General features: G+C 44.3%; 1 protein-coding gene across 1 annotated transcript; it reads right to left on the reverse strand.

Moving 5' to 3' along the window:
* Nucleotides 1-1105: 1105 nt before the first annotated feature.
* On the reverse strand, nucleotides 1106-9937 carry LOC149738661 (uncharacterized). Its single transcript, XM_089874689.1, has 2 exons — nucleotides 7172-9937; nucleotides 1106-1542 (listed from the first exon to the last, which is right to left on the reverse strand). The coding sequence occupies exons 1-2, from the start codon at nucleotides 8745-8747 to the stop codon at nucleotides 1391-1393; spliced, it is 1728 nt and encodes a 575-aa protein (XP_089730815.1). The 5' UTR covers nucleotides 8748-9937; the 3' UTR covers nucleotides 1106-1390.
* Between the last annotated feature and the right edge of the window lie 942 nt (nucleotides 9938-10879).

Consider the following 10879-nt stretch of genomic DNA (forward strand, 5'->3'; position numbering starts at 1 on the left):
CTTTACGGGATTCAAGGTTTCCGGGCCAACAGGGCGGACACCAAAACAAACAAATTAAAAATTTTGCATAAACCAATAGAGATTTAGCAAGGCGCTATATATGTATTTTTAGTAGCGCGAAAAATCTAATTACAGTTGCTTTGTATTTCCCTGGTTGGCAGATTGCCTCACGCGTCATGTAGTCTTCATTCCTATATCGGCAAATGTCGAAAAGCTGCCAGTCTGCATTGAAGTATTAAATGCATTATTGATGATAAGAGAAACCGACTGACGGCTCTCTTGGCCACGCTGAAGTTAGTATGTGGGAACGGCGAAGTTTAGGGCGTGTTTGTTTATGCTAAGTACCTGTGGCGAGCTAAGATGCTTGTTCGGAACTCGCGCGATTCCTGGGAAAACACTGTGCGTAGAAAATACAAATTGCTGTCTGCTACTAACTGGTGACATTTAGAAAGACGTTTCACATTCACAGGCGTTGACGCCGAAATGCAGCGACTGCGGATAATATCAGCGGTCACGTCCACTTGCTGCTAATTCGGTCCCCGCTTGTCCAGTATTTAATGCTACAGGGGATTTAAATATCGTCCTCTACTTATTGGCGATGGGAGGTTCGAAAAACCTCCGCTGGTTTTTGTGACCGAACAAAGGAGTATTGTTACGTTCAACGATTCAGGAGAAACGCACTGTACAGTTGGGGTGACTTGGGCGCATCTGCTTTTGCGGAGGGAAAATCACATCAAGAATTGATCCGAGAGTCGCACTGTTAATCTCCGCTAGATATCCCAGCGCTTCGTTTTAATTAATATACGAAAACGTTGACAGTTCTGCCGCTCGTAATCCTACGGCGAATCGGAGCCTGTTTACCGAAAACAAGACGGCGGTCGCTCGCACCTCGGGCGGCAACGATCGGCGGGGCAGAAGCGGTCGTAAGCCCGTGTTCTTAATGAAGATAGATTGCTGGCGATATTTTCGAGACCGGATCTGATATTTTTTGGCTATCTAGTCGTCACCATAAGCAGATTACGCCATTCTTTCTCGCAGTGGCTAAAAATACATCAAATCCTGCCTACAGACTGTATTTAAGTCGCTGGAAGGAATACTCGATTCGTTGCAGCTAGTTTTTGTTTAATTGTACAATTTTTCAAATAAAATAAACGATTGGATCATATAACAATTACCCAACATTCGTGCAATACAATGTGCCACTCGCTGGGATCGTTCTTGGTCTTTTATTTCTTTACGCGGCCGTCCCGTATCACTCTGTTCAGCTTTGCGAGCCCGATTCAATATTCAGATCATTCTTCATTACCCAGATGGTGATGTAGCTTTGCGCCACCGGACAGTCTTGGCCTGGGAAGTTAGGAGATAGCCCCCACTACCGGGTGCTTCCAGATCACATCGCGCATGACTTGGTGTCATAGTAGCCGTTCGAGTATCCCGATGCTACAGGAATAGGCGTTGGCATGGCTGGGTAAGGCTTTCTATCCATCCCGTTAGTGGAGTAAGGATCCATTGCACATTCGGTCTTGAATTTCATGGTGGGCGCTGCGGACAAAACAATATATTTAATTTGTTTACATAACTGTATATACCACGCCATGTAAATATAGTATAGGCTTAGTTATTCATTGTGCCGAGCCATGGACCCGTAACGCTCGTGTTTAAGTTACGGAACCGACTCAGTCCACTGCGCTAAGGATTTAAATCAAGTTAACTTCGTTGGTGGTGCATGTTCGAATTTGAGCCGAAACGTTTATCTCTCTAATGACACGGTCCTCCTATATAAAGCCATGTGAGGTCCGAGCTCAGTGGATATGGGAGTAGATGGACAGAAGTTAAAGCTGTTTCAGCTTCGTGTAATAATTAAGCTGGCTACGGCGAGCTATATATATATAAAATGTGTCCGCCTAATCCAACTACGGCTGATTAACGAGGCCTTGCTATCTCGTTCGAGCTAAGTAGGGTTTAATAGCGCCAGGAAAGCCGCATTTCTGGCTGCACAAAACGGGCGAGGGGAGTAGTGATTGATAACTGGTATTTGCAGCTTTACGGTCATTCGTTGAACTGCATCATAAATCAAGTTATTTCTACAGCTGAGTTTAAATCGCCTCGTCAGCGTATAATAAGCAAACTTGCGCGGTATTAGGGAGTCATGCGACATAAAAGCCATTGCGTTCAGTCAAATTTTCTACCACATTTGGTTGATACATATTTTATAAACTCCCCCCCAAACCCGAGCGTCAAATTGTCACCTGCTTTCTTTTCTCATTCCCATGCGCCATTTTGTTTTACAGCAAACGCCCCACGCCCATCTCGCACCTACAATTACTGATTACCGGTAGTTTGAAAGGCATAACGAGATTCTATGCTGGATAGTGATAATCACGGCCCGTATGTTTATTTGATTGCCATAAACTGTTTGCTATAAGAGCGAGGCCCGCGCTATTAATAGAAAAGGCCACGCAAAGCAATGGCATACAGTCTCATTTTACCGATACCAATCAAGACAGAACGCTTAACGGTGGTGGTCACAATTGTATTTCTCACATTCGTTATCCGTTTTAAGCCCGCTTATTCCCACGAATGCGACATTAATACCTTTACATTTTAGCTCGGCGGTAAGTTGTATTTTCATACTCTCCAAGCGACATTTCGGTCGGTATGAGCCTTGTTTACAAAGCGGGTTCGAGGTTAAAAACGCCATCTCTACAGTTGTGCTAGCCCGGGTGGCAGTTAATTTCTCACAAGCCGAATCAGCCGCGGAATCGTCGACTGTCCTTACGTTCTCACGTTGGTTTCCTACTCGTAGAGTTCGTCTCCTACAGTTATTAACGCCGGTGTGAGACCCGTTTCTTAAACCATAAATTCCCACGGACTTTTAAAAATATCATCGCAACAAATTTATGTAAAAATCTAACAAACATTAATTGAACGAGGCAGTTTTTTTTAGCATGATAGCAAACGGAGGCAGCAGCTGACTTCTATACATTTGTTCGCGAAACTTCTAAAACCGTCGATAATCGATGGCGTTTCAATCGCGTTTGTTCCGCGATTTTCGAGCGCAAAAATCGAGGCTTCGTCGTCAGAGCTTTTGCACTGTGACGTAAACAAAGCTGCATTGCGGCCGCAAGGGTTGTCGTCACGCTAATTGTATCAAAACCTGTCGATGCTGGTACAACCAGGTGCAGTGAGAAACGCAATTCCGCCACAGATTCCCTATTTCTTTATTATACAATATTACCTAAATCAATTTTAATTTGTCAGCTTGTACTCTAGGCTACGAACCCTGGTCTCTTATATATTGGTTGTATAAATTGTCAGCTTTAAACAAAGTATATGTATGGTAACTCGTAAACTGGTTCAAGGTGTATGAAACAGCAGAACGTTTTATAACGACTGCGATTGCCCGGCCACGCAAGGATAAAGCAGGTTACATCCATTCATGCATTTTTTCATTCATTTATTTATTAATTCCCGCATTATACATAGCAGTCAATTGCTATACGTGTCACGGAAAACGCACTACGTCTTACGCGTTTGTTTGGGATTAAAAATGACGTCACATCGACGCATGTTCGCTGTAGGTCTCCCACCTCAGGACTGTATCGGCGCAAAATGTTTACGAGTCACCCACACCTTTGACGCTTGCGCAGAACTGGTTACGTCACCCCTACGTCATAGACCGGAAAGATTTTGGTCGGAAACATATTTTGTTTACTCGAACGTCGTAAGCGGTATGCAAAGATTAAACAATCGTTATTTACCACGCGTTTAAACTTATGATGTATATCGCATATTTGGCGTAAACTCTATGTCGTGCTTCCTAAGGTCGCTCCTACCTTAACGTATTTGTAATTTGAAAGGAGAATTTACACTGGGTGGGTAGAACGTTCCATATCGTCATTAAACAGAATCAAATCGTAATAACAGGGTCGCCTATGTAGTCGTATTAACTGATCGTGTGGGGATTACGCAGGGCATATGACATTACACATAGCACGAATGCTAGACACGGTCGAGTTGTACGAATCAGTAATTACCCCAATTCACGTACGGACTTCATTAGTAGTAATGACTTTACCTCGTAATATCGTTTCCTTTGATCAAATTTACGCTGTAATGGAAATGGACAATAAGACAAACTAATTGATTGTAATTAAGCAGAACTGGCTTTTTCTTGGTTGTCGAAAACATGTTGTTTAAACTGGCTATTCCACCAATATTTCGTGTGTAAACCGGTAATGAGAAATAAACAAAATGGCGTGCTGCCACAGTATTCGCAAGCATACAGTTGTGTTTCTGTTACTTTCGCACAGCAAAACTGTTTTCGAATTTCGTGATTACACGTTACGGCTCGGATTACCAGATTAGAGCAAAGTCCTATTCTTTATGCGGCCGAATCACAGCTAAAAGTGGATTTTCCTATAGGCGCGGTTTTGCGCACATTACAGCAATTGTCGGCTATCTTATTACGTGACCGCGTGGCCTCATTATAACGACAATTCGTAAGCTGTAACTTAACGACATAACTGCAGGTTCGAGTGGCTCCGATGTAATTTTGCTGAATTTCGATCAGATTGCGTAATCGCCAATTTGTTCGCCGTATTCAAGTAATGGACTTCGCAATACAACGGCTCTCATGTACGTTTCCTATACTTTAGCAGGTTTTACATTCTAATTTATAAAGATATTTGACCACTGGAGTATTTAGGCGTGTACTGTACTGCTGAGTGTGTTTACTGATCAAGAAAACAAAACAAAAGGCGTGAAAAATTCGCCTTTTAAATTCAAACATAATTTAACATCTATTTAATTGACCATACATGTAATACCTCTATAAATTTGGCCAACCCAATAACTTTAACAATAGCGGGGGATGTTGAGGTCTTATAGATACCCCACGCGTCGAGTATCGTCAGCGGTCACTGCGTCAGCACCCGGCGTACAAGCCACCCAAGTTTTCAGGGAATTTAATTAATTCATTGCTGTTTACGACATACAGCAGGTGTGAGATCACGCTACGAGATCGACCAGATCCTGATCGAATCAAACTGTACTACCAAACTTTTCCACGCGAAATATTTACTGACGCTCAATTTTAGGGAGAGCTCCAACGAGAAAAATGCACCGCGTGTTTAATACGCGTTTTCCGGCGACGTGTTTTCCGTCAAATTTCCGTCTGTCGAGCTGCTACCGGTTGACTAATCAAGGCTAATAAATCAAGCGCGTGGTTTCAAAAGTGCGTCCAACACCTGCAAGACGAGCGTGGGTTTTCATCCGGCTATAAGCAATTAAAAACGGACGGCAAATACATGGTGATAACGTTCGCGTATCTCAACGTATGATCGCTCAGCTGCTAAACGAAAGGTGAAAGACGCCTTTTACCCCGGCTATAAGTTGTGTATTGAAGGGTCTATCGTTCTGGATTACAAGGCCCCTGATCCCACAAGTTGAACGATAAACGCCTTTTTTATTTTTGGTTGCCATCAAATATTCGCTTAATGTTATTGGGCCTTTAATAATTAACGTTTAAGCCTGAGTGGCGGATCATTAATATTTGTCGACCTGTCACTGGGCAGAAAACATTCGCTTGTTTTTTAAAGTTATGGCCGGTTTATTGCTCGGCCTTATTCAGTACAGTCTTAATTACACATACAATAGGATGGGGTAAGACGGGACATATTTAGCACATAATATCCAAATATCCTGATCACGTTTTAAAATATTAACAACGGTCTATGGGGGTCGTATAAGGAGTTTATAATTCTTTGTATGTTTTTTGTTTACTACTAAATCAGACGAGAAAATGTAATCAAAAGGTGTTCTATCCTCCCCACCTTAATATATAACAGGTCGTATAAAAAGACTCTGTCTCATGGTATGTTTAAACTGTAATTGCAAAAATGTTGGATCGTAAAGTGATAATTGATCGTATGTGGCCTTCGTCAGGTCGTATTTTTGTCCTAAGCCAAGTTCCTAATCAGAAAATCTGACAAGCGGTGCGTATCATCAGCGTGATGTTCGATTTTGGGTGCATCGACTCTTAAATAGAGCATCACCCCAACACCTTTGCCCACAGAAGACAATATTCGACAGACAGACCGACGCCAGTGCTGCGAATTTTCGATTCTTATCTGGTTATGCACTAATCATAGGACGCTGCTCGGGGCTACGGTTTAAAAATTCTCACTCTAAAGTATGACCGGCTTTTAATTGGCGAATCCGGCCCTTATTGCATCGTAGCGGCGACCCAGAAGAATTTGGAAGCAAAATTCATCTAGTTCAAAGTTGCCTAAACACGCTATTGAAAGTCGCTAGTTTACTCACAAAATGCGTAACCGTTTTGCGGTTAAAATATTTCATTTTCTTGAGCACTGGATTGAAACCCTAGCGCTGGTAAACGTTAATCGATTGCTGGACCGTGTTCGTGGTTTTGTTATCGCGATTAACAAACTCTTTCAACGACTCACGTCGCTTAAACCTGTGATACTTTACAGGCCCCTAATTCAGCCCAAGTCGTAAACAGGAAATCGCAATCGTAAGTTTATCGCGTATAAATCCCGCGGCTTTAATGTCAGCCTAATGCAGCGACACACAGGCCGCTGATGTGGCGAAGGGCGATTCGGAATGCAGCAATTATCTTTCGAAAAATCGCGACAAATTGTCGGCCTCCGTAATTGCTATACAAATATCAATTGCTGAATGTACGCGCGCGAAAGGAGCGCTTACAGCTTGAACTGCATCGTCCGGTGCCTTATCACTTGGCAGTTATGCGCACGCGTGTTTGTTGCGGATAGTCTGCTTTAACCCCGTGTCAAATCGATGCGCTAGCTGCTCCGACATCAAATTAATTTTTAGCCTTCAGCCGAAAATCACTCGCGAATGAATCACACTGGTTCATGGGTAAAGAATGCGAAGCTTATCCGAGTCCTGGCTTTCGAAAACACCATCATTGCGTAGAAAGATGGCTACCGCATATCACACTGTTTGATCAAATGTTTTAAAATATTAATATTTTTTCCCAACTATGCCCGGGGTGTGTGGTTGGTGTTGGTTTATTGCGTCAGCTTTGATTACAGGCAAAGATATTTGAGGTTTGGAGAAAAATCAATATGGCGGAAAACGAGACGGCTCTTGGCGTCAAAAAGTAGGGGGGAATATAATTAAATTTTACCTTCATAAGCGAGGTGGCTGTCTCTTGGAGTCGCGTAGAAAGGATGGTGGTATTCTATGCGCTGACCCACTGAGCCGTTTACGTTACCGTTCATCATCGCATGAGTATGGGGATCGGGGATTCCGTTGGGCGTTGGCGGATTTGGACGCATGTAAGTCCCGTGGGACTGGGGCGTTGCGCCCGGCCAGCTGAACATGGCTCCCGGCGAGTAGTGCGGGTGGTTGGCGACAGCGGACATGGATGGAGAGACCTGGACAGAAGTGTTTGTTCCAGTGGAAACCTCAGCACAGTTTGAGGAGTAGGGGTTAGAGTGGTTGTGGGGGGAATGTGGGGTACCTGGTTCCTTTGGCGGGATGGGCAGAGTTGGAGACGTTGTTTGTGGGCTTGTAATGCCATTCGCTGCGACCGCTGCGGCCGCCGCACCGTTAAAGAAATGTGCAGAAGCGGCAGCAGCAGCGTTCATGCCTGCAGTATCAAACCCCATTAAGTTGGGTCGGTGGTGTGAAGGCGGGGGCATGGCTCCGTGGGGCATGCCTCCTGCCCCAAACATCTCGTGCGGGGGGCCGTAACCTTGATGTCCGATTAAACCGGGCCCGCCACCGAAAATGCCATATGGTTTTAAAGCTTGACACTTTCTTCTGAACCCGCGAGGTCTTCTGCGAAACGAGCCTTCCTCGAACATGAATTCGCTGGCAGGATCGATCGTCCAGTAGTGACCTTTACCAGGCCTGCCGAGACCTTTCGGTAATTTAATAAAACACTCGTTAAGCGAGAGATTGTGGCGGACGGAATTCTTCCAACCCTGGTATGCACCGCGGAAAAATTCGAAACGAGTTTGGAGAAAGTTGTAAATTTCGCTCAGCGTCAACTTCTTCGCTGGGGAACTCTGTATCGCCATAACTATGAGAGCAATGTAAGAGTACGGTGGTTTCTCTGGTCGCCTGTGTCCAAGTGCTCCTCCGTTATCTTGCTTCTTCCCACCTGATCCATTCGTGCTGTCACTTCCTTCCTCTTCTGTGCTCGGAGGAGTCTCGGGTGCTCCGGACACTGCTCCGATGCTCAAGTTGTGCTCTACAGCTAAGTCAGCGTTGCTCCCATCCGACATTGCTGATGTGTTGCCATCCATTACTCCCTCTGCGCTGTTGTTGTTGTTCGCGTTCTCGTTCCTTAACTCTTCCATTGCTGGCACCGCCTCCCCGTTTGGCGATCTTTGTATATGCGAATGGTGGAGTGGCTGAAGAGGCGCGTTCAGCGCTGGCTCACTGCTGTTTGGCCTGGCCGGCATCTCACCTTTGTTGACTTGTTGGAGGCATTGAAGAACGTGGGAGTTTGGTTGTATCTGAAACGGTTGAGGATGCGGCATCTGGTGATGGTGCGGCGGTTGCTCAATGCTGTGGGAATGCTGTAGCTGTGGTTGATGGTGGTTGCCGAGACTGTACTGGTGCGGCAGAACTGGTAGAGACCTTTGCTGGCTAAGTTGTGGGTGACCGACCCGTTGTGGCGTGTGGTTCAAACGACCTTGATAGACATCAACAGGACTCAAGACACGACCAGGGTGGTGTCCTGTCACTTCCATACTTCAATAACTGATGTTGTAAAACTGGTCTTGTAATAATTTAAAAGCACTTAAAAGAAATCTTTTAAAAAAAGAACACAGGTTAAAATTATAAATACTCCTAAATACTTAATAAAATATTTTGTATTTAGCAAAAATAAGAACGCTTGCTTTCTCTGTTCTTATTTAAATAGCAGACAGATTACATCAGGCAAACAAAACAGTCTTAGGCCAACCGCTACATCAGAGTTTTATAAACAGCAAACAAACCGAATCGCTCAAACATTAAACAACTTCAGCGCGTAGTAAACAGTTCTGTCTATCACGTCTTGATGCTACAAACGTTTCTCCAAGTTTACTTTCAAAATAAACTCTGTCTGTATTTTAAAATAAACAATCCAAGATGGCTCAGTAAGAATAGCTCCAATTTCTAAATCTAGTCGCTGTATTTATTTTTAACACGCCTTGATCGTGTGAAACTGGCACGACAAAAATATATATCCTTATATTTTATATGTTCAAGCTATATTTAGTACAAACTCGTGATTTTTGTCTAAGGATAACTTTAAGCATATTTTTATTTTAGTTTAAGTTTTACCAAAACGCCGTAAAGGGGCATGGCTTGTAAACCGAAATACCTCGAATAGAATCGGCAACCTTTACGACTCGTAATTTTGCTATAAACTTGTTGACTTAATTCGTGAATAATCCCCATAAACGAAGCTACACATTTACTGCGCCGACGACTGACTGAATGGCGAAAGTTGCTACTTCTTAACGGCTCTTTATTAAGTATAATTGCTACCTCGCCCGCGGCGGAGCGGCGACCACCTCGGTAATTAATTAAAGCGCTGCTCTCTCGAACGCGATCCATTCGGAAACAATTACCTTTTCGTCCACGCTGGTCTCGCTTATATATCGCCAGGCCGGTGATTCGTACTACGTATATATAAGGGGCTCAGCGGACATCCTATGTTTCTACGTAAAAAAGCCAAGTGCTAATTTGCGAATCCTGATCTTCTTATCTCGTTCGACCCTGATTCTAGTAAGCCTTTCCCATTTCCAGGTCCTGTCCATCGCTCGGTTTTACCCGAATCGTCAAATCGAAATGAGGTTAGCCCTGCTCGACGCCAGCACTTAACGAAAGATACAACGCATACACTTTCCATTAATACGCGCGCTTGAATAAGTAGACCAGTCCAGCAACCCGGAACAATTTTCGAACGAAAAAGTTGCAGACAAGTATAACACCACATTCGAGTAGGGAAATACCGCGCTAAGTAAAAACCATTAGTTGTAGGTTTATTCACGCTTTGTGCTGCAATGGCTTTGGTAGGTCGGGCATAATAGCAACGTTTTTAGGCAGTACATCGAAAGGCAGGCCCAGACAGCCTGTATAAGCCCCTGCGGAACTATATGTCGCCGACTTTCTCGCTTACACAAGGGGGGCATGGAAAGCAGGCTTGGTGCTCACAGAAGCCTAACCTTACTGAGCTTATGTACGTCCGACCACCCGCGCTACAAAATGCCTACAAATTTAGGTAAAAACCCAGTGCAACGAAGTGTAAGCGACAGCAGCCAAATTATCTGGATTTTTATCGCAACATTTTTAGAGCTTTAAAAAGTAATTAAATTTTTGCTGCGGCTCTGTTAAAATGTACACATTTCAGCAAACTTCAGTTATATATTACACATATTGCACCCAAAAAACATTTACCAAACATACTCCTGCTAAGTACCGGGCCTTTGGCGAACGGAAGCTGGTTTACTGGGCCTTTATATCTAACTCACGACCCAACCCTTTTATTCCCGGCGGAAACACTTTGCATGAATTTGTTTACCAACACGCCACCCCGCCTTTGCATTAACCTCTAGGAGCCGGCACTCCCCGCTAATCCAGCAACCCTGCGACTGCGCAGCCTTTCACGACACCGACTGAACGTTAGACTTGCACCCGGTCGACTCCGGTAGCCGCGTCAAGTGTGCGAGTCGCGAAAGTCCATTTTTTTCGTCGCTTTTTCGCGCGGACGCCCGAGAGCCCAAAGCTGTAACGCCCCGTTCTCTAAATACCTCCATCTTCGTGCACTTTCGCCGAAAATATAAAACTCACGTTTTTTGACCTAAATTTAAACCCATATCCAATACGCGATTTT

The sequence above is a fragment of the Ciona robusta genome, chromosome 3, assembly GCF_009617815.1.
Source record: "Ciona robusta chromosome 3, ASM961781v2".
NCBI lineage: Eukaryota > Metazoa > Chordata > Ascidiacea > Phlebobranchia > Cionidae > Ciona > Ciona robusta.